This window comes from Lipotes vexillifer, unplaced genomic scaffold (assembly GCF_000442215.2).
Source record: "Lipotes vexillifer unplaced genomic scaffold, Lipotes_vexillifer_v1.1 scaffold325, whole genome shotgun sequence".
Classification (NCBI taxonomy): Eukaryota; Metazoa; Chordata; class Mammalia; order Artiodactyla; family Lipotidae; genus Lipotes; species Lipotes vexillifer.
The window spans coordinates 759,356-784,246 of record NW_006799313.1 but is presented as its reverse complement, the minus strand read 5'-3'; the positions used below and the strand labels follow the sequence as shown (position 1 = coordinate 784,246).

The 24,891-nt window shown below is 41.2% G+C and overlaps 2 protein-coding genes across 3 annotated transcripts in view; one reads left to right on the top strand and one right to left on the bottom strand.

The window, feature by feature from the left end:
* Window positions 1-743, bottom strand: part of MARCHF5 (membrane associated ring-CH-type finger 5) — a 53,143-nt gene extending 52,400 nt beyond the window's left edge. The window contains exon 1 of the mRNA XM_007471558.1: window positions 379-743. Within this exon, the coding sequence (XP_007471620.1) occupies window positions 379-413 (35 nt within the window). The 5' untranslated portion in view covers window positions 414-743. The remainder of the gene's footprint in view (window positions 1-378) is intronic.
* Window positions 744-787: 44 nt separating this feature from the next.
* Window positions 788-24,891, top strand: part of CPEB3 (cytoplasmic polyadenylation element binding protein 3) — a 178,600-nt gene continuing 154,496 nt past the window's right edge. Inside the window, exon 1 of one of the 2 annotated variants that reach the window (XM_007471555.1) lies at window positions 788-979. The gene's annotated coding sequence lies outside the window, so the exon portion shown is untranslated. The remainder of the gene's footprint in view (window positions 980-24,891) is intronic. The other variant, XM_007471557.1, reaches the window with a different exon arrangement.

Sequence of the window (24,891 nt, the reverse complement as noted above, 5' to 3'; positions counted from 1 at the left end):
TGTACAAATTGGAGGGGGATCACTTCCCAGAGAATTAGTCTGGTCCTTCTTGCCAGTGACAGCGCTGACAAACACGTTACAACACAGTTTGGGGGGAGGGGAGGAAGACAGTAAGAAAAAGAAACTAATTCTCTGGGTTCACACGAACCCCTCTCACTTCGCAACGGCGTTCGGACAAAACCAGACGCCAATCCGTAACTAAGTTTCGCTTTAAGTCTACGCACCCAGGCCGCCCGCTCCGTCCTCCCCCAAGTACGGGCTCCAAACTTTCTGCCCCTCACTCGGCCCCCAGGCCGTGGAACTCCTCCCGGCAGGCTAGGCTCCGCTCCGAAGAGCCCCGAGGCCCGGCCCGCGTCCTCCCCGCAAGGCTGCCCGTACCTGTCCAGCATCTGCTGTAGGGCTTGGTCCGGCATCTTCGTCGGAGGCGGCACACTCGCCTCCCCAGTGGGCCCGGTCAGGGCCGGGCCCAGGGACAATAGCACTGAGAGGCGGCGGAGTAGGCCTCAGTCCGGCGGCAGCCGCGAACCCCCCACCCAGCCTCCCGGGGCGGCTCCGCGAGCCCGGCGGTGGCAGTGCGCGGCCCGCGGGCGTCGGGAGGAGTCGGTGGGGAGCGAGGAGGAGGAGCCTGGGGCGGGGAGGCGGCGATCGCGGCCCGGGTTCCTGCCCGTCGGCCCAGGGTTCCGGTCCATGGACCGCGGGGGCCGAGTTGCTGCAGGCGGAGGAGCTACCTCTGTGAGGTAAGAGTCACCACTTCAGTGCGCGCCGGGGTCACGACGCAAGGCGGCCCAGAGCAGCCTGGGAGATGTAGTCCTCGGACCGTCCCCGCAAGAGGCTGCACAGCCAGCCCCGACCACCGCCGTCGCGCCCGCTGCCGCCCGGCCGGCGCCCTCCCGTTTCCTTCCTCCAAGGGGAAAAATGTCCTGCGGGCCGCTTTCCAGAAAGCAGCGGGATGTGCCGCTCCACCGTCAGTAGCATCAAGGTCAGCCCTCCCTGCCTGTTTCTTTTCTCTCAGCTCTCGTGCTCAGGTGGGACCGAGCCAGGTGAGGGGGGGCGGGCGAGCTAAAGGGCCATTTCTCGGCAGGGTCCCCAGTCGCGGCCGCGGCGTCGGGGCGGGCCGTGGCGGGGGTGGGGGTGGCAGAAGCGCCTTCTGAAGCCCTCGGCGCTGGGGCCAGCGTCTGCCGCGTCTGAACCCATTTTGGGGAGTTACGCAACCCCCGTGAAGGGTCGGATGCTCTAGTACGTGAGGTTATTCCTGAGGGGTCGGAAGGGCAGTGGCTGCCTAGACGAGGTGGTTCCCACCAGAACCTCTCGGTGTATGTTTGCTCGACGAGGGGTGGGGTGGGGGAGAGGGGCGGGGTAATGGGGGGAGTTTATTCCCTCCCTCTCTAGGAACCTTCTAAAATGTGCCTGGGCTTTCAAGGGCTCGTCACTAGTCTCCAAACGGAACGTGTTCATGTATAAACAGCTCTTGCTTACTCAGCTGTGGGTCGTCAGGGGTGTTTGTTTCTCTCTTTGCTGCTGGTCGCTGTTAACCATTTCTAGTCGCCTCGACACCTCCAAGCAGGTGGATGTGTGTGGGGGTGGGAGGGGAGGGGATCAAAAGGGAAAAATCATGAATCGCTCGTTGGTTTATTCTCTGACGCTCTAGGGACAGCTTTGGCGGGAGGAAAAGAGCTGTTGGCTAACAGGAATGCGTCTTTTGGATGACCTGTGACGTTCTCTAGTGCAGCGATTGGTAGGATGTCTGGTAGTTTTCCCCTGATTATGCCTAATTTCTGCCGCAAGAGGTTTGATTATTCTTTAAATTAAAATGTGTTGCTTAAGCTCTTTTTTTTTTTACATAGAATTTTATAATCCACTCTTAATTCTGTGCTCAAAGTCTGCTTCCTGAATATATTTGAACTAGAGTGTACATCACCAGGAAGAAAAACAAAAATAACATGTGACCAGAAGTTTATTTGGCCTCCGATTTCTGAAAGATGCTTTTATGAAAAGCTTTGGGAATTTACATGACTAATTATAATTAATGCTTCACCTTTTTCTCATGAAATGAGAAGCAGGCCCCTGACAGGGAGGGAAATAAGTAATTTAATCAGGGTGTTTGATATTTTAAATTCCTATTTATTGCTACTCCTACTGGGTAAGTCTTCCCTTACTGCGTATTTATCTCTTAAGCAATTGTTAGCCAGAAGGAGATTGATACATACATGCCACTCAAAAAATAGAATTTGATCTTAGCATATTGAAAAAAAAAGAATTTATATTAGCATTTTCATGAAAATTCTGTCTCCTGGCTGTGTCAAAAATCCTTTGAAATAGGAAAAAAAATTTCTGTTATTCATCTTAAGAGTGATTAGCAAAAAAAAAAGCACCTGATCTAGTAATTCCACTCCTTGGTATCTGCCTAAGAGAAATAAAAACATATGTCTACACAAAGACTTGTATGCCAACATTCACAGCAGCATTATTCCTAATAGCCAAAAAGTGGAAACAACCCAAATACCCATCAACTGATGAATGGATAAACCAAGTGTGGTATAGTCATACAACAGAATGTGATTATAACAAGGAATGAAGTTCTGATACATGTGACAATATGGATGAACCTTGAAAACATTATGCTAAGTGAAAGGAGCCAGTTACAAAAACAACATGTTGTATGATTCCATTTGTATTAAATGTTAAGAATAAATTCATAGAGACAAAGTAGATTAGTGGTTGCCTAGAGCTGGAAGAGTTGGGGAGTAATGGGGAGAGATTGCTAACGGGTATGAGGTTTCTTTTGGGGTTGATGAAAATTTTCAGAATTAGAGTGGTGATGGTTACACAACTTTGTGAATTATATTACAATTAAAAAAATAAGATAAAACAAAATTAGATTCTGGTGATGGTGGCACAGCTCTGTAAATATACTTAAAAAACTGAATTGTATGCTTAATATGAGTTAATTTTATAGTATGTAAATTACATCTCAGTAAAGCTGTTAAAAAATTAGCTCCACAGAAAATGTTCATAAGGACATCTAAAGAGAAACAGATCAACAGATAACTGATAATTCTTTAACTTTAATTTTTTATATTTTTTAATTAGTATGGACAAAAATCATGATTGATAGAACTCATGAAATAAATTCCTTCAGATAAATTTGAAATGGGTGACACACATAGCTTGAATTTCAGTATTGTTTGTCAACTTTGTTTTCCTTGGCTCTTGTGTTTTCAGATAAGACTTGGAATAATTGGAATTATAATTTACTTTCTGATTTTGAAGGAAAAAACTTCTTACTTACTTAGATCTTAGTCTGACCCCCCCCAAAAATAAAAAGTTGAAATGCACTTATGCATTAATAATTTTATAATGGATTTAGAAATACCTGAGTATGGAACTGTTCTAAATATGTTAGGAAATTTAAAGTAGTATATTACTTTTATGTTCTCCCATGACACTTGTTTTGAACTGTCTGCCAAAAGGGGCCCTGGAGATATTCCAAAGAGATATATAAAGTATCCAGGTGCCTTCCAAGGAGAATTGTCAATTGCCAAATTTGGTGATAAACTGCAGGCTGAGTCCACATTGCAGGCCACAGAATATTCTTCATTAATTTATTCAGCAGACATTTCCAGAGGATTTATGATGTGCCTGGGTACTCTAGTCACAAATTAAACAATAACTACCCTTTAAGAACATACAAACTACCTACCAACACTTACATTAAAAAAAATTAAGACAAGGCATTTACATATGAAATACTACATAATGATACATGGAAGCATATGATTAAGTGCCAAATGAACTGGCCTAGAAATACAAAGTGAGGTAGAAGTTTGGAGACTTTTATGGGCTGGTGTGTTAGAGAACTTTGTGAAACAAGGGGAATTTAGGCTCTACCTTGTAGCAATAAGAATTATGTAGGTAAAGAGGTGGAGAAGGATCTTGGGTCTGGATAAGGATGAAAAGATGTAGAGCGAGGAGTTAACCTCTGTAACTGGAACTGTGTCTCTGTTGAGTAAGAGTGAAAAATATGATTGGTTGGTTAAGTAGGGAATAGTTAAAAGGCCTTGAAGCTATTAATTCTTTTGATAAGTATTTATTGAACAAGCAATATTTATGTGACAGGCACTAAGCTAGGTACTGGAGACACAATAATGAGAAAAACAAGCATGGTCCCTACTTCTGTGGAGTTTACCGTTTATAGTGGGAGAGAGAGAATCACATGAATACATTTTTTAGGTTGCAAATGTAGTACATGGTGTTATGAGAGATAATAACTAGGGTTTTTACCTAGACAGGGAGGTCAGAAGAGTTTCTCAGGAAGTGTCCATTATGCTGAGAACTGAGGAAGAGCAACAGTTAATTGGACAAAGGGAGGAGGGAAGAGCATCCCAGGCCAAAGGACAGTATCTGCAAATACCCTGAGAAGGAAAGCCCCTTGGTGAAGAGGAGAAATCGAAACAAAGAGAGGACTTGGGGTAAAATGGGACCACAAAGGTCAGTCAGTTGACAGACTCTGAAGAGCTTTGTAAGCCAATTTAAGGAATTTTGCCTTTATCCTAGAATCCTGCTGGGACGAGGACATAAGAAATGGACTCCATTATGTAAGAAATGGAGTGTTAACTTGTAGTGGTTCCCAAACCTGCTGTGAGTCAGAGAATTACCCTGGAAATCCTGATCCATGTGCCTGTAGTTGTGCCCAATTAGCTGTTTTTTTAAAAAACAAATTTCCTAAGTGATTATTAGACCAATGGTATCTCTGCAGAAATACCGCAGTGGTTGAGAGCTTCAAGTCAAACCTACATTTGAGTCTTAGCATTGCCACTCAGGGGCTCAGCAATTTTGGGTGGGTTATTGAATCTTTTTAAGCCAAAGTTTCCTTATCTTCAGGAGGAGAATTACAGAACCTACCTCACTGGGTTACTGGGAGGATTAAATGAGAAAATTCATTTAAATTGTTCAGGACGATGGTGGGTACATGGTTAAGAGCTCCATTGGTGTTAGTTCTTAATTATTACTAAAAGTTCTTGAGTCAAGGTGAGAGTGATTTAGGGGAATTAATTTCGCAGTGGTATGCAGGGTGGGTTGGGCACAAAGACAGGTTAGGACTGGCCTAGGTCTCAGTAACTTAGCCATGGTCTGTAACTATTTCAGAAGTTTGCTTTAACACAGCTATAAGTCCTTGAAGAGCCTTAGATTGGCTAAGTAGTTTTCAAATAGATAATGTTCCTGGGTCTCTTAAAGGACTTTTATAGGGAGACCTTGTTCCCCAGAATACATTTTACTGGCTTAGCATCTATAATGTTACTTCTTTTTTATATAATTTTATTTATTTTATTTATTTTTGGCTGCATTGGTCTTCGCTCCTTTCTCTAGTTGCAGTGAGCGAGGGCTACTCTTCATTGCCGTGCGAGGGCTTCTCATTGCGGTGGCTTCTCTTGATGCGGAGCACGGGCTCTAGGCGCACGGACTTCAGTAGTTGTGGCATGTGGGCTCAGTAGTTGTGGCTTGCAGGCTCTAGAGCGCAGGCTCAGTAGTTGTGGCTCACGGGCTTAGTTGCTTCTCGGCATGTGGGATCTTCCTGGACCAGGTCTCGAACCCCTGTCCCCTGCATTGGCAGGTGGATTCTTAACCACTGCACCACCAGGTAAGCCCTTTAAGATTACTTAATTTTCTTACTTTTCTTAATTCTGGACGGAGGCTTCACTGGCCACTTATAGAAGACAGTCTAAAACCTGTCTCTTTATCTTCATTTGCTATGCAGAGAATAGAATTTTAACAGCTTATGTCAACTCTAACGGAAAAGATATTTACAAAGGGTAAATAATTTTACAAAAAAAAATCATCATCTACTAATTAGTGTTCTTTTCCTCATAAATATTGTGGAAGACTCATTACTTTTCATTGTCCTTGGTTAAATTCCTCTCTCCGGGTTAGGTGTCCCTGGGATAAGGCAGTGGTGTGTCAAGAGTAGGTAAAAATCGCAGGATAAGATGCCACATCTTCCTTCTTGTATCTTGTTTCAGGAGTATCAATTTTATGTGAAAATGTATACATAAAGAATTATTTTCTTTTTTAAACAAGCATGGATGTCAGAGCAGCAGTTCTCAAAAAGTCATCTAACAGACTCCTAGGGCTCCCTGAGAACCTTTCCAGGAGGTATGTGAGGTCAAAGCTATTTTTATAATAATACTAAAACATTATTTGCCTCTTTCACTGCATTGGCATTTACACTGATAGCACAAGCAATGGTGGATGTAACTGCTTGTATCTTAGCACCATTAAAGGCACTGACACCAAACTGTACTAATGGTTATATAGTCTTCACTACCACACACATAGAATAAAAACAAAAGTTCACTTAAAAATGTCCTTGAGGGCTTCCCTGGTGGCGCAGTGGTTGAGAGTCCGCCTGCCGATGCAGGGGACACGGGTTCGTGCCCCGGTCCGGGAGGATCCCACATGCCGCAGAGCAGCTGGGCCCGTGAGCCATGGCCGCTGAGCCTGCGCGTCCGGAGCCTGTGCTCTGCAACGGGAGAGGCCACAACAGTGAGAGGCCCGTGTACCGCAAAAAAAAAAAAAAAAAAAAAGAATGTCCTTGATTAAGCAGTAAAAAATATTCATTTATTAAATTTTGACCCTTGGATTATGCGTATTTTAAATATTCTGTGTGATGAGAAGGGAAATATGCACACTTCTGCTGCATCCAAAGTATGATAGTTGTCTCAGAGCAAAACACTTTACATGATTGAGCTACAAGCTGAACTAGCTACTCATCTCACACTGTTTTACCTGAAAGACTGACAAACATTTTAAACTTTTGTGCTGTTAAGAAAGTGAAAAGACTTTCACTCGTTTCAGAATGGGAGAAAATTTTTGGTAATAATATATCTGAAAAATGACCTGTGTCTAGAATATATAAAGATTTGTTGCAACTCAATAATAGAAAGGCAAAGAACCCAATTAAAAAATGGACAAAGGATCTGAATAGACATTTCTCCAAAGATATACAAATGGCCAGTAAGCACCTGAAGAGATGCTCACCAACGTTAGCCATCAGGGAAATGCAAATCGAAACCGGGATGAAATACCACTTCACTCTCCCTAGGGTGGCTATAATAAAAAAGATGAATAATAAATGATAAGTGATAATAAGTGTTGGTGAGAATGTGAGGAAGTTAGAGCTCTAGTACACTGCTGATGGGAAGGTAAAATGGTGGGGCCATTTTGGAAAACAGTCTGGCACTTCCTCAAAATGTTAAACATAAAGTTTCCGTATGACTCAGCAGTTCTACCTCCAGATATATACCCAAGAGAAATGAAAACCTGTCTACACAAAAACTTGTACATGAATGTTCACAGCAGCATTATTCATAATAGCCACAAAGTGGAGCAAGCCAAATGCTTATCAACTGATATATGGGTAGATAAAATGTGTCCATACAATGGAATATTATTCAACCATAAGGGATGAAGTACTGTTAAATGCTATAGCATGGCCGAACCTTGAAAACACTGTGCTAAGTGAAGTAAGCCAGTACGAAAGAGAACATATTCTATGATTCCATTTATTTGAAGTGTTCAGAATATGTAGGTCTACAGAGACAGAAAGTAGATTAGTGGTTGCCTAGGGTTGAGGGAGATGGAGTTTTGAGGAGTGACAACTAAGGTGTGCAGGGATGTGCACCTCTTTTTGAGGTAATGAAAACATTGTAAAATTGATTGTAGTGATGACTGCACAACTCTGTGAATATACTAAAAATCACTAAAGTGTACACTTTAAATGGGTGAATTATTTGGTGTTTGACTTGTATCTCCATAAAGCTGTTGTTTAAAATAACACCAGATAAAGCCTTAAAATCCATTGTTAATTGACTGATGTATTAACTTATGACATATCAATATAACATAGTATTATATAGCTGAGCTATTGAAACAAATGAGATTATTTCTATATAGGCCATAATAAAAAGTTGCTAAAGATGTAGTGGTCATCAATTAGGTTTTTTTTTGGTTCCACAGAAATCAACTCTAGCTAATTCAGTCCCACTAGGGGACATTTGTTAATGTCTGGAAACTTTTTTGATAGTTACACTAGCATCTGGTGGGTTGAGACCAGGGATGCTGCTAAACATACTATAATGCACAGAACAACCCCTCACAACAAAGATGTTGTAGCTCAAGATGTCAATAGTGCTGAGGTTGAGAAACACTGAGCTAACTTAAACAAAAGGAAATTTATTGGAAGGAATTGGGTGAGCTCACAGGATTGAAAGTAAGGCAGGAGAACCAGGCTGGAAGCAGCCAGGTAGGCTACCACAGAGAATCGTCTTGCAGGAACATTCCATGCTCTCATATGGGTTCAGCACTGGAATGGATAAACTCCCTCCAACTGTTTGTATTCTGCTCACAGTTCAAAATCTAAGGAGAGAGCATCTAATCAATCTTCCTTGCCACTTGGCTAAGGGAAGGCAACGTACCTTGAATGAAGGCAGTTCCTCAAAAGGAAGTACATTCATTAGCAAGCACTTTTGATCATACAGTTATGATTCATTTACTATCTAGGTACTGGGGATAGAGGAGAGCAAAAGAGACAAAAATGCTCTTGTGGAGCTTATATTCTTTTTTTTTTTTTTTTACGGTACGCGGGCTCTCACTGCCGTGGCCTCTTCTGCTGCGGAGCACAGGCTTCTGACGCGCAGGCTCAGCCGCCATGGCACACGGGCCCAGCCGCTCTGCGGCATGTGGGATCTTCCCGGACCAGGGCACGAACCCGCATCCCCTGCATCGGCAGGCAGACTCTCAACCACTGCGCCACCAGGGAAGCTCCCGGAGCTTATATTCTTATGCTGCTAAATCAGGGCAGATCTTTAATAACTTAAAGAGGGTTGAATAGTTGCCAAACTTCAAAACCAATAAATACTACCCATATGTTAAGTGAAAAAAGCAGGGAGTAGATAGTATCTATAGTGTTATCCAAATTATTATTTTTTTAACTTAGCATGTGTATGTAAGGAGATTTCTAGAAAGACACATAGGAAATGTTTTTTGTTGTTGTTTTTTTAATATTACATGTGGATGGTGAAACTGAATATGGGGAGAGAAGCCTACTTTTCATTTTATTCCCTTATGATGTTTTCATTTTCACCATGAGCATGTGTTTCATAGTTAAAAATTTTAAATTAAATTAAAAAAAATCATTGGTGCAAGTGAAGGATGATTAAAGGCTTTTAAAAAGTCACAATATTGGGAGTTCCCTGGTGGTCTAGTGGTTAGGATTCCGGGCTTTCACTGCCGTGGCCTGGGTTCAATCCCTTGTCGGGAACTGAGATCCCACAAACCGTGTGGCCAAAAAAAAAAAGTCACAACATTATGGTGGTTCTGCTTATTATGGAAAAATGGAAAGAAAGAAAGAAGAAGAAAACCTGACTGGAAAGTATGGCCTGTAATCATTTAACATATTTGTTGAACACCTACCTGCCTTAGGTCCTTTTTGGACAAGGTGGAATATAAGTAAATAAAATATCAAGCAGCAGCCATGTGTGAGGCACTCTGTGAGGTGCTGTATCTGGGAGGGGATTGACATTTGAAAAAGATCTGACAGCTGCCCTTAACGACTGCCTGTTGGCATCTAGTTATTGAACACCTAATATGTGGCATGGGCTGGGCCCTATACACACATTATCTCAAACCCTAACAATGACCTTATCAGATAGATGGCTGTGTCTCTCGTATCACAGATAAGAACTTGAACACTGGAGAGATGAAGTCATAGCAAATAAGTGGCATAGCTGACCTTTGAATCCAGGTGTATCTGACTTCACTGGACAGCAGTGTATGAATATGTGATAGTTAAATAACAAGTAAAGAAGAAAGTGATTTGTTGCAAGAGCAATCACAGAACTACCCATGATTAATTTCTGAAGAATTTTACAGATAGGTACCCCAGGAGCTCAGAGAAGGGAAGAGAAGTTGCTGCATATTGGAGTGGTCTGGGCAGGCTTCCTAGTGGAGGAGTGGTTTGAATTGGGTCTCGAAGGAGGAGTATATGGATATGTAAAGAGAAAGGCAGTGTCAATCTTTACTAAATGCCTGCTTGAGTCTAAAAACACTTCACCTAATCCACGTAGCCTCATTTGGGAGGTGAGGAAACAGAGGCCTCCGCTTACACCCACCCCCTGCCAGGAATAGGCTCTTAATAGGCCTTAATTTTTGGCAATCTGATAGGTGTGAAGTGAAATTTTGTTGTTATAGTCAAATGTTTACCTCTATTTTATAGCTTCTGGGTTTTACCTCTTGGGTAAGATGAATTAATGATAGAAGAGAAAGTGTATGTAATAAACTAAAAGACCAGGATATAGTCTTTGGGGAGAATAGATATTCAGTATAAGTCGTTTTCCTCTACTAAAAGAGTTTTAGGCTTTTATGAAGGTATTATAAGTAATATGATACCCTACAGCTGAAATCTCAACTCGGTAAGTCTAAGATCACCTATTTGTTTATTCAACCCAAGTTCTTGAGCTCCAACTATGTACCAGACACTGTGGGAATACTGGGGATACAAATATATGAATAATACATTGTTAGTCTGTTCTTGTCATCAGGTTGTTTACCATTTAATGGAAGAGACATATTGTCATATATTTACAATATATGGAAATCTGAGCCAATATATCTGCACACACTCCCTGAAACCTAGGAGTCCTCCTTGAGTCATCCTTCTCCCTCATCCCCCTACCCTTCAGTCAGTCACCAAGTGTGGTCCATTTGTCTCCTAAATATCTCTCAAATCCATTTATTTTTTTTCCATTGCCCCCTCCCTTCACCCTAGTCCAGTTGCCTGTCATCTCCTACCTTGGACTTCTTACTAGTCTCATAATTGGTCTCCCCACCTTTGCTTTCATCCCTCTTCAACTGATTTGACAATTGGCCTCTCCAGTTTACTCTTTCTTCCTTCGATTCACGAGTAGAATGACTTGTTAAGAAATGTAGAACTGCTCATGTTGCCTGCTTGAAGTCCTTCTGTGGCCTGTTTAAATCCTGGTGAGAAGGAGCCAGTAGAAAGCATAAATTTAGCAATTTGGGGAAAAGGGGAATAATCCATGAATTATGCCTTCTAAGCTTCATGAGGGCAGGCCAGGACCATACCTGTTTTGTTCACTATTGTATCCCCTGTGCCTTGCACAGAGCCTGGCCCTTGGCAGGTGTTCAGTAAATATTTAGCGAATTTTTAAAAGGGAGAGACACTTCTAAGGCGAGAATGAACTCTGAGATGTTTGGAATTGGAAGTATTGATACAAACTAATGATTTTATAGATATACATACATAGATAAACACACACAGATGTGTGCATACATATGCTTTTGGCTCTATCTGCTGAGAGGACCTAAGGCAGTTATACCCCAGAACCAATGAGTATACCTAGTGCTATCTCCAATAGAGGGAACAAGGGCTCTTTGGAGAAACTGCTAATCCTAGACTAGTAGGAAAGGACAAGTACATGAACCTGGAACATCTGCAGTGCCAGAAAGTAGGGATGTGATAAAAAACTGATGGGGCCATGTCAAAAGGGCCTAGGAGTCAACTTGAAGGGACCCCAATGGCCGAATCAGGGACATTTTGAGTAACAGAATAAATAATGATAATGAATTATAACCTGTAGAATAAAATATGAATCTGTGAGTCTATGCTATTAAAAATAAATGAATAAATCAGGGGATAAGGAAAAACTGTTCCTTATAGTGGCATTCCAACTAATTAGAAGCGTTGATGAAAATAGCAAATCACCACTTGCAAACACCACAGGAATAATTGATATAGGCAAGAATCATTGATGGATGCTAAAATTAGTGGGTGAAAGTATGTTGATAAACAGGATGTTCACATAGTCAGAAAGTATCTTCCCAAAGATATTTAAGTAGAAATGGGAAAATAGTAGCTTTACAGTGGAGAAATCTGGCAGACACTACCTTAACCAAGTGATCAAAGTTATCATTACCACAATGGGGCATATCCACATCATGTTCCTTTTGGAATGATGCACTAAGAAGGACACAACATGACTTCTGTGGTATTATTGCCAAAAATGCATGACCTGAATTTGATCATGAGGAAACATCAGGGACACCAAAATTGAGGGACATTTCTACCAGATAGCTGGCCTGTGTTCTTCAAAAGTTTCAAGGTCAGGGGACTTCCCTGCTGGTCCAGTGGTTAAGACTCCATGCTTCCAATGCAGGGGGTGTGGGTTCGATCCCTGGTTGGGTAATTAAGATCCTGCATGCTATGCCACGTGGCCAAAAAAAATAAAGTGTCAGGGTCATGAAAGACAAATACTGAGGAATTGTCCCATATTAAAGGAGACTAAGGAGACATGACAACTAAATGCAATGTGTGATTCTTGGTTGGATTCTTAGAAGGGGCATTAGTTGGCCAGTTGGTAAAATAAGGTCTGTAAATTAGATAATAGTACCGAATCAATGTTAATTTTCTGATTTTGATAATTACACTGTGGTCATTTAAGATGTGAACATTTGGAGAATGTGGGTGAAATGTGGAGGGAAATTCTTTTTTGTAACATTGTTTTTTTTGTGGTACGTGGGCCCCTCACTGTTGAGGCCTCTCCCGTTGCGGAGCACAGGCTCCGGACGCACAGGCTCAGCGGCCATGGCTCATGGGCCCAGCCGCTCCGCGGCATGTGGGATCCTCCCGGACCAGGGCACGAACCTGTGTGCCCTGCATCGGCAGGCGGACTCTCAACCACTGCGCCACCAGGGAAGCCCTTTGTAACATTTTTGTAATTCTGAAATTATTTCAAAGTGAAACATTAAAAGTAAAATAAAACCCCCTTTTTTTGAATTTTATTTAATTTACTTTTTTATACAGCAGTTTCTTATTAGTTATCCATTTTATACATATTAGTGTATATACGTCAATTCCACTCTCCCAATTCATCCCACCACCACCACCACCCCGCCTGCCACTTTCCCCCCTTGGTGTGCAGACGGAAAACTCCATTTTTAATGGTTTTGTATTGCCCTCACTTACTTTATCTTGCTTTACTTTACTCCCCACCTCCTTCCAGCTTCCCAAATGAATACTGAACTCTAGCATGCTAGCTACTGGCTTTCTTCTTTAGTTCCTTGAATACACCATGCTTCCTCCTCTTCAGCTCCTGACGGTAAGAAGCAGCATGGTATTCTCTTTGCATGGAGCATACTTCCTTTGAAATTTATCCTTTTGTTCTTTAAGGCTCATTTTACTTACTCTGGAAAACCCCTCCCTGACCCCCTAATGCAAGTCCCAACATTGTATGGTTTCATAACATCTATTACTTTTACATAGCATTTTTATCACAACTGCCATGAAATTATCATGGAGTTTACTGTTTAAAGTCCCTCTCACTCACTAGAAATGAATGTTCATAAAAGATGGACGGATTGTCTTTTTTTGCTCAATATTATTTCCCTGGAACCTTGCACAGATTTTCAATGACTATTTGAGTAATTAACACAAGTCATGCAATGGAGCATCCCCCCTGCCAAAAAAAACCCAACACAACTTGGATGAAACTGGACACAGGAGACGTTTTAAGTTTGAGGAGATGAAGGCGGGGACCAGAATTGGTGGCAGTGACAGAAAAGGATAGATGGAGGAGTCTTATCATGGAAGGAGCCATAGGACTTGATAAGGGAGGAGGAAGAGTCAAAAATGACTCAGGTTTAATCATCAGCTGCATAAAGGTACACAGTTGAAATGGCACTTGAGTCACTTTTCCAGCAGTATTTTTTGAGTATGTTCCTAAACATTTGAAAATGGTCTCTATTTATTTTTAATAAAAATGCTTTAAGTGGTAAAATACTGTATTATGTGGTAAATACCAATTGTCATGCTGATTAGTATGTTTGGCATACTAAAAAGTACTAGAGTATTTTAATAAAAATACTATAAACCCATGGTAAAATACTGCCTTGATTCATATTAAACAATAAAAATGACTATATGAGAACACCTGAGTATCCCTCTGTAGTGGGTACTGTGGTGCTCCAATCCACATCCTCTCTTCATGGGTAATGTACTACTCCCTCAGCTGCTGGGAATTTTAGTTCCTGATGGTGAAAAGCTTTGTTTTTGCTAGGTGTTGCCTTAGGTTGCAGGGAACTGCCTCACTTTAGGTTATCCTCCCAGGTTATGCCTCACTGGCCCACAGCCAGTGACTGGCTGATTTAAGATGCAAAGACCCAGCTTCCTTGCCTTATTTGAAGACAAGTCTGAGGGACCTGTCTCAGCTACCACAGGTATTGGCCAAGTTGCAACCACTCTGGGGTCAGTGTCTCCCTCTGACTCTCCTGGTCTTCCTCATTGCCTTGCAGATGTATTTGCCAGTTGCGTCCTGCCTTAGTACATCTCTTGCTTGAAAATGGTCTCAGAATCTGTCTCCAAGGAACATAACCTATGACACTATCTAATCTGCCTACTCTCTAAAGGTTGCCATCATTGGAACCTCTGTGTGTTTGTGTCTGGGTTTTGTTTTTGTTTTCTCCCCCAAATATATCCCCAAAGTGCCCAAATTAAATGTACACCTTGATGAATTTTCAAAAACTCAGCTTCATTTTTATCAAAGAAAGAATAAGAAAATGAGTTTGGGTAGAGTGAGAACCACCTACAGTTACAACTTCCTCATGGTGAAAACTTTGAGGGAAGGGCGGGTTGCCAAGGGAAGTTGGAAGTTTCTCTGATTTTAAAAGAGCAAACAGTTTTGCTCTTTTGGTTGACTGCAGTGTACTCTGAAATGAGAGGAACAATCTCAGTATACTTCATAATACATGTAAATGAAATGGGGAAAATAATGAGTGTCAGGGACCAGAGGAAAAACTGAACCATTTCACTAGAGGAAACGATTCAGAGAGAGGAAAAGATGATCTTCCTGAAGGTCAAATGTCTATAAATCAAACATGTCAAAATATTGCTAAAATTTTGAGTAACCAAGAATTTTTCTGTTAGTCAAGCTCTTTATAGTACTCTTTTGATTTTAAAGTAAAATTTCAAGAATTCTTCTGTGTTTTTGTTTCTCAGTGATAGATAGAGCTTTCATCGAGAGTGTTTAGTTCCCCTCTGTTCAATTCTTTCTGTCTCTAACATCACCCTCCTCGTTCTTTCCTGCCTGGATGATACAATTGCTGGCCTCCTAATCAACTATCTTTCTCTTTCCACTTTTATCCCCACCACAGTCTGTCCTTCACACAGAACCACGATGGCCTTTTTAAAGCATAAATTCGATCATGTCACTGCCCTGCTTAAAACTCTCCAGGGGATTCCCATCACACTTAGAAACCCCCCCCCCAAATCTTAATTTAACCTAAAAGGCACTATACCATATGGCTCCTGACTACCTCTCAGACCTCATCTTGTACCACTTTCTCCTTGTTTACTCTAGGTAGATTAGATGTTCCTCTAAAGCAGGGGTCAGAAAACTAAGAGGGGCCAAATTGTGCTAGAGGCCTATTTTTATACTGCCATTTTTAAAGGATTGTGAAACAACTACAACAACAGGAACAAAAAGAAGAATATGGAACAAGAGACCTTGTGTGACCTGCAAAGCCTAAAACATTTACTATGTGGCTCTTTTACAGAAAAAGTTTGCCAACTTCTGCTTTAAAGGCTTATCCCTCCTGCATTAGGATCTTCACATTAGCTGTTCCCTTTGCGTCCTCCACTACCAGTCTTCACATGGATGGGTCCTTTTAATTCAGGTGTGAACTTGATTCAAGTGTCACTTCATCATTGAGACCTTCAATGACTACCTAATGTAAATATCTTACCAGATTCTCTCAATCACGTCAACTTTTTTGTTCTTTATAGCACTTATCTGATATTTACTTATTTTTTCAATAACCATTCCCCCTCTCCCCCATGTAGAAAGATCTTTTCTTTCTTGTATACTACTTTTGAGTATTCTTGATCTTGCATTTAGATGGAAGAGAGCAATAGTAAATGTTTGGAGCCTACTGCATAGTTGGTGCTCAATAAATGTGTTGAATGAGTGAATTTCCAGATTATTTCTGCATATGAAGTTTAGGTCTTCTGCTTTCTTTTTGTCCTCTCTGAGAGGACCTACAGTGCAAACTGAAATAAAGAGCTACTTGAGAATGGAGACGCCAAACAATGCCTCTCCCTTAAGAGAACAGATAAACTTCTCTTTTCCTTTTCCTTGCTTTCTCTGGGAGAGCCCGTTGATAGAAGAGTGGGATGTTTCAAAGGGATGTCTCAAGGACAACTTATATAAAAAAAAAAAAAAGAAAAGAGGAAAAAACCCGTTTCTTCTCATCTTTTTCTTTCGCGAGAGGAATTTTTTAGGGTGGTAAGATTGGCCGAGGTCTCATTTTCTACGAGGCTCTGAGGCTTTTGGGTGAAGAGTTTAGGTGGAGGCCTCTGCTTGGGAGATGGATTTAACACTAAGAGGAACCAGGCCTGAGCTCAAAAGAGAAGCCAAGAACAATGTGAATAGGGCTTGTTCTAGGTGGTCAGGTATGAGGGAGGAAGGTAAAAGCCCAATAAGCACAGGTCCTGGATTTTTCGAGTTTAATCATTTCACATGGTCAGACCACATGTTTTGACTTTTGGTAGGAAAAATATGGTTACTAAAGCAATGGGAGGCATTGCCTGCTGCAGCTAAGACCGGTGCAACCAAATAAATTAATTAATTAAAAAAATAAAAATAAAGCAATGGGAGGCAGTGATTGTAAAGAAAATGTGGGCACTGTCCTCTGGGTGTGGCAAGATGTGAGGGATAAGAGTTAAGCTGTAGAGCTTGAGTTTTGGAGTCAAAATAGACCTGAGTTTATTCATCCACTGGTTATGTCACCTTGGGCAAATTATTTAGCCTTTCTAAACCTTGGTTTCCTTATCTGAAAAATGAGAAGAATGATAGCTTCTATATTTTAGTATTATTTTGAGGATTAACTGATAAGGCATGTAAAATACTTATTTAGATGCCTACATAAATAAGTGATCAGTTAGTATAAATATCATCATCATCATTGCCAGGTGGTGAAGAAATTTTCTAAAGCTACAGATGTTGAAACTAATGAACAATAAAATCTATACCCTCTAGCAGTTTAAGGATATGTCCCACTGTATTTTGCTTCCATAAGTAGGAACACAGGATATGGAAAGAGGTGAGGTTAGAAATGTGTGGGAGCAAGATAATTGTTGTTCGAAGAAGCATGGTCTTAACACAACTCATTTGACTCCTAATGTTAAGTGGAAAGGAGACAAGGAAATCTGTACTTGTATAGACCTTCCAGATAAACCCATCTGCATGTCAATGTTAGCTTTGGATTTCATACATTGACCTCTACTGCTTTACAGTTTATTGAAAATGCCCTTGTACATGCTAATATAATTCTGATTATTTGGGTAGGGTAGCTGTTATTATCTCTGTTTTATTCTAGAGGAAACAAAGACTAAGAAATTGAGAACATGGGTTTTAGAGTCATATTGCTAGGGTTTGAAACCTGGCTTCTCCACTTCCCAACAGTGTAACCTAGGGTAAGTTACTTGAACTTTCCAGAGCCTCAATATCTTCATCTGTGAAATGGGAGTAATGAAGATACATACCTCTTAGGATTGTGTGAGATTATTCATGTAAACAAAGTACATGGTATGGCAAATAGTATGTGTTCAATGAATATTTGTTATTGTTATCTCCCAGGGCCAGGCAGCTAATAAGTGGTCATGCTAGTACCTCAATTTAGATAATTGGATTTCATACCTTATGGCCTTTCCACACACCACCTCCCATAATATTAATAATGTTGACTCTCTGCCACTGTGATGATGTATGATCCATAACATTAGGACAGGTGGTCTAACTTGTTTTTCCAAAAGTGGTAGGAGATCCATCTAAAGTATCCCTTTTGGTACAGTTGGCACACATATCTGTTTCTCAGCTTCTTCAGTAAGAGGACAGCTGTGGCTTCAGGACAGAACTACAACAAAAAGCTCTGGACTTTGTTTCCACTGGTTGGAGCAAAGTGCTGAGGATATCAGTCTGCCACATGAGAAGACAGAGATAGCCTACATTAAACTGAACCAATGGGAGACTTGTAGTATAGTTGAAAAAGCATGCAAACTATAACTAGTAAGTTGGAAGACTTGAATTCTAATCTTGGATCCACCAGTTATTAACTATATCTTGTAACATCTCTGAGCCTGGGTTTCAACATCTTTATTTATTCTTTATTTTTCTAGCTTTATTGAGGTATAATTGATACCCACATATTTACCATAAGGATCCCAATAGTCATCCTTGTTGCTGTCGCCTATTCATACAGTCCCTTTGTGGAAATTAGGAAAGGATGCCTTTTCCTCCAGGCAGAAGCAGCTTTGCCACTAAGGTTCATGAGCTTGGTGACCAGAGCATGTAGATTTCAGTCTCTCCTAGCCTCCTTGGCCAGCCTTCTGGTGCACTGCAGAAGCAAACGCGAGGGCCCTGTCTGTGCCGTCTTTCCACTGCACAGGGCTGTTAATATCAAGTGAGATAATAAGTTGAAGGAGTTTGGTAAAGTCTAATTCCCTCTGTAAATGTAAACCACTGATATCACAGAAACACTACCTGATTTCAAATACCAGGATCCAAGGATGACTTGGGTAGACATTCTGACCATTGCCCTTCCCTTTGGTTCTGATGACCCTGGTGACTCGTTAACTTGTACACCACCTATTGTGTATGTCTATAGAGATTGTGGCCAGGAAAGATTTTCTCCATCATTTTCAGGCCTGGACCAGCCTTGCTCTCTAGATATAAGACTAAAATCAGTTCTTTTGATGACTCATCCTCTTGGAAACAATCATGTTGTTTTTAGAGCACCCTGGAGTGGGACTGGGTCTTCCCCATAGGTGGAATTTGGAATCCTTTGGTTAGAATTTATCTTTGGTTTTCAGGCGAAGGTCATTGTATAAAAGCTTTGCGTCAAGGGGAGAAAGAAAATTTGCTGAACCATAATTTGCCCTCTTTTCACACCTCTAAAGCCCAAGCTATCTGCTGGGCTGTTTAGATCAAGTAGGACAAGAGGACCTGCTTGTATGGACAGGTAAATCACCTTTCTAAGTTTCCATTTTGTTATCTCGAATTAGGGACAATAACAGTACTTACCTCATAGGTTTATTACATGGATTAAATGAACTAATAAGTAGAAAGCACTTGGCACACAGTATATGCGCAATAAATGTTAGCTCTAATTACTAGGCTCCCTGCAGGATACTGTACCTGACTTTGAGGAAGAACAAAAGCATAAGTTTCAGTGCCTTCCCTCAAGAAGCTTAGAGTTCTAGCTGGGGAATTAACATAATTATACCAGAAAAGGTAAATAGAAATGCACAGCTATAAATGTGTGGTACAGATAGATGCTGTTTTTAGGAACTGGTGTTTGAACTAGGCCCTGAAGAAAGCTGAGATTAGGATAAGTAGAGAGGATGAGGAGGGTATGCTATATGAGATCGGTAACATTAGCGAGGTTCAGGACCACAAGTAGACCAATTTGCCTGGAGAGGTGGGTCCAGTGCTATCTGAGAATATAGGTTGGGATTAGAAGGAGAGAACCCTAAATACTAGGGTAAATGTTTGCTTTTGTCCCATAGAGAACGATGAGTGACAAGGTAAAACTTGAATATGGAAATGTCCAGCAGGCAGTTGGAATGCTCTTGGGAAAATGCTCAAAGCTGTAGCTAAAACTTTGGGGATGGAAGTTGAAATTGTGGAAGCTGGTTGATACTTCTAAGGCAGCTCCTTGAGAGGTGCCTGTTGATTCCAATTTAATGAGGGCAACCTGTGAACAGCATTTAATGTGAAATGGTGAAACTGTCAGGAGATTTGAAGAACAACTTAAAACATTAACTAGGTAGGGTTTGCTTCTCTGAAGTCTTTGCTTCCCAGGGGGAAGCTGTATTGAGTGACCAAGAGACTGAGAAGAAACTTCAGAAGTGAAGAACCAGGAGAGCAGTGTCTTCAAAGACCATGGAGTACTGTTGTGTTAGTTTTCTCCAGATCTGTAACAAATTACCACAAGCTTAATGGCTTAAAAAAAAACCAAACCCACTCATTTACTAACTTACGGTTCTATAGTCAGCATGACTGTGGGTTCTCTGTTTAGGGTGTCCAATCCACTTTCAGGTTCATTCTTATTGTTGGCAGAATTGCCTTTATAGGACTAAGGTTCCTGTTTTCCTTCTAGCTTGGAATCTTGGAGGGCCGTCTTAGAATTCTGCCTAATGCAAGTGTTTTCTGAAGGATAAATGGCAAATAAAATAAGAATTGAAAAGGTGTCAGTTGGTCATTGGTGATTTGAGTAAGATCAGTAGCAAGAGCAATTTTGGCAGGATTGTAGGGGCAGAAGCCAGATGCAGTAAGTTTGTGGAGTCAACTGGAAGTGAGAAAGAAGTAAAGCTTGGATTTAGTGGTTTCTTTCAAATGGCCAGGCTGGAATGGGAAGGAGAAAGTTGGAGATAATTAACTAATGAACTAGGTCTCAAGGAAACTAGATGGAATGAACTCTAGACTATAGATGGAGGGATTAATGTGGACTTGTAGGGGAACTCAGCTTCCTCTGAGGTAGGAGGAAAGCAAGTATGGGTGGGGATGCAGATAAGTTTGTAAAGAGAGGGTGGGCAGCTGAGAAATTGAGGAAATTACTGCCTAATATCCTGTTTTCTCTTAGAGGTTAGAGACAAGGTCAGTAAAAAAGCAGGTGAAGTTTTGGAATTTCTACTTTGTGGCTAGGAGGTTTTTCATAAAATTGCTGAATGAAATCAAAACTAATGGACAGAGAGTCAAGAAACATAAAGAACCCCAGGTGCTCTTCAGAGTGCCCACCAAACCATACCTGACTCCCCTGGTTCCCCTTTTGCTCCCTTTCTTTTGTTCCGTTCCCAAACAGTCTGATCTAGAATTGCTTAACAGGTCCTTACTCAGAGGAGGTGGACTTCCTGCTAGTAAATTGCCTTAGGCTTTAAGATCTTAAAAGCTTTCTAGATTACTTTGGGGATATCTAATTTACCATCTTTGACCATAATGATTTTTCCTTCCTTAGGCTGTGAGGTCTTTGAAGTCAAGGGATTTAGGCTTTTTTTCATCTTTGCACTTAGTGCCTCTAATACAAGTCTGGCACATAGGAACTCCCCAGTTTATTTCTCTAGCTTAGATGACCCAGACTTAAGGCTCCCCTCCCTATTTGGCCAGATTGTGCTATTTTTTCCTCTTTACTTTAGAGAAGATAGTTAACCTTTACAAATACATGTATATGTTTTATAAATTTAAAGAAAGTATAACAAAAATGTAGAAAAGTGCAAAAATCATGTGGTCCGTTTTCTGAATTTTAAAAGTAAATACACTTGTGTAACAGTGTCCAGTTCAAGAAACAGAGTAGGGACTTCCCTGGTGGTCCAGTGGTTAAGACTCTGCGCTCCCAATGCAGGCAGCCCAGGTTTGATCCTTGATCGGGGAACTAGAACCCGTGTGCCACAACTAAGAACTTTCATGCCACAATTTAAGACCCGGTGCAGCCAAATTAAAAAAAAGAAAAAAAAAAAAAGTATCACCAGCATCCCTGCAGCCCCCCCCCTCTTTTTTTTAACATCTTTATTGGAGTATAATTGCTTTACAATGGTGTGTTAGTTTCTGCTTTATAACAAAGGGAATCAGCTATACATATACATACATCCCCATATCTCCTCCTTCTTGCATCTCCCTCCCACCCTCCCTATCCCACCCCTCTAGGTGGACACAAAGCACCAAGCTGATCTCCCTGTGCTGTGCGGCTGCTTCCCACTGGCTGTTTTACATTTGGTAGTGTATATATGTCCATGCCACTCTCTTACTTTGTCCCAGTTTCCTCTTCCCCTTCCCCGTGTCCTCAAGCCCATTCTCTACATCTGCGTCTTTATTCCTGTCCCCTGCAGCCCCCTTTTATATCCCCTGTCAATCATTATTGCTCTGCAGAAGTTACCAGCATGCTGCCTTCTAGACCCATAAATTAGTTTTATTAGAACTTTATATAAATTGAATCATATAGTATATATTCTTAGGTGTCAGGCTTCTTTCACTCAGCGTTGTATTCATGCAGTTCATCTAGGTTGTTTTATAGAGTTGGCATCTATTCATTATCTTTGCCTTATGATATTCCATTATATGACTCTATCACACATTTACTTATTCAGTCTATTGTAGATGGATATTTGGGTTGTTTCCAAGTTTGGGCTATTATCAATAATGTTGTTTTGAACATGTCTTTTGGTGAACATATATTTGCGTCTTTATTGGGTATATATCTAGATGCAGCATTGCTGGGTCATAAGGTGTGTGAATGTTTGCTTTAATAGATCCTACTAAATAGTTTTGCAATGTGGTTGTATAGTTATACTTCCATTAGCAGTGTTTGAGAATGAGTTGCCCCACATCCTTGTGAATGTGTGGTATTGTCTGCCTTTTCCAATTTTAGCCATTCTGGTTGTATTTCTTTGATTATTAGTGATGTAGAGCACCTTTTTGTGTGCTTTTTGGCCATTTGAATATCTTTTGTTAGAGTCTCTTGCCCATTTTTCTTTGGGATGTTCACTGTTATTAATTTGTAACGGTCCTTTATATATTTGAATTATAAGTCTTGTTGAAAAAAAAAAATATATAGCATATATTTCTCCCATTCTGTGACTTTTCACTCTGACTTTTGGTAAACAGATGTTATTAATTTAATTAGTTTAGTTTATTAAATTTTTCCTTTATAGTTATTGCTTTTGTGACCTGTTGAAGAAATTGTTGCCTGCTCTAATGTCATGAAAATATTCTTTTAAAGGCTTTATTGTTTACCTTTTACATTTAGACTCACAATCCATCTGGCATTGATTTTTGTGTATGGTGGGATAAGGATGAAGGTCTCTTTTTTGCCATATGGATATTCAGTTTACTCTAATATCCTTTATTGAAAAGACCATTCTTTCACTACTGCAATGTTACTGTTTTTTATTTATTTTATTATTTTTTGCAGTACGCGGGCTTCTCACTGTCATGGCCTCTCCCGTTGCGGAGCACAGGCTCCGGACGCGCAGGCTCCGTGGCCATGGCTCACGGGCCCAGCCTCTCTGCGGCATGTGGCATCCTCCCGGACCGGGGCACGATCCCACGTCCCCTGCATCAGCAGGCGGACCCCCAACCACTGTGCCACCAGGGAAGCCCTGTTACTGTTTTTATAAATCTAGTCACCATGTTACAGGAAGGGGGACCCTTTCCAGGGCCTGAAAGTGGGCTCTTGTCTAACGCTCAGAATTGAATTGTCCAAGGAAACACAGGCGCTGACAAAGCAAGACACTTTATTGGAAAGGGAACCCAGGCGGAGAGCAGCAGGGTAAGGCAGCCTAGAAGAACTGCTCTGCCACGTGGCTCGCAGTCTTAGGTTTTATGGTAATAGGGTTAGTTTCTGGGTTGTCTCTGGCCAATCATCTCTGGCCCACAGTTTGACTCAGGGCCCTTCCTGGTGGGCATGCATCTCAGCCAAGATGGTCCAGCGTGAAGGAGTCTGGGAGGTGGGTCGTCTCCTTCCTCTTTTGGCCCCTCCCGAATTCTCCCGGTTAGTTTTCAGAGGCAGCACCATGTTCCTTATCGGGACCTCTTGTGAGACAACTCAGGCAAGCAGTTATCATCGTGCCTGGCCAAGGTGGGTGGTTTTGGTCCACAGTTCCTTAACAACTATACATATGTGGATCTGTGTCTGGACTTTTTGGTCCATTTGTCTATTTGCTTATCCTGTGCCAATAACCACACAATCTAATTATTATAGCTTTATAATAGGTAGGTCTTGATAGCTGGTGGTGTAAGTCCCTCTAGGTTTTATTTATTTTTTGCCACCTAGAGTGTGTTGGCATCCTTGCCCTTTGCATACAAATGTAAATTTAATTCAACAAATATTTCCTGAATACCTATTTATTATGTGCTAGGCACAGTGATAGATGTTGGGAATATAGCTGTCAATAAAGATAGGCCAGGTCCTTTCCTTTTAGTTGGGAAAGCCATTCAAATGAAGTGAGATGAGAAGAGGGCCTAGGACAGAGTGCTGAGGAACTCAATATTTAAAGTCAGTTAGCAAAGAAGACAGAGAGAGAGTGTGTGTGCACATGTGGGCAAGCGAGTAAAACCCCAAATGTAAGAAAACCAAGAAAGGACAACATGAAGGAAGCCAAGGGAAGAAGGTATATCTAGAAAGTGTGGTCAGTTATGTCAATGTTGCTGCAAGGTCAAGCAAGATAAGACTAACAAAACATCCTTTGGACTTAGCTCTGAATGGCTATTGTGAACTTAATGAAGCAGTTTTTGTGGAGGGGTAGGGTGTGTGTCTTTATTAGATTGTAAACTCTTAGATGGGAACAAAGTTCCTTGTTCACCTAGTGCTTAATGAATGTTATTTCATGATGATAATCCAACGATCTGCATACTGCTGAGCATCATAAAGGTCCAAAATTGTGCTCTATTTTATAACACTTCTGATTCTTGCAGCTGATGAAAAAGTAATTGCTCTTGTAAATGGAGGATAATTTAATACTCAAACCTTGGCTGTTTTATTTATTTTTATTTTTTAAATGAACTTATTTATTTATTTTGGCCGCTCTGTGCAGCATGTGGGATCTTAGTTCCCTGACCAGGGATCAAACCCTCGCCCCTGCAGTGGAAGCACTGAGTCCCAACCACTGGGCTGCCGGGGAAGTCCCAAACCTTGGCTGTTTTAGATAATCAGAAACTATGCTTCATCCATCCATTCATTTATCCATTTATTCACTTATCAGCAAGGGTACATGGAGCAACCACCAACTACCTGGGCCTTATAAACATTGTGCTGGAGATGTAAGTAGGGAAA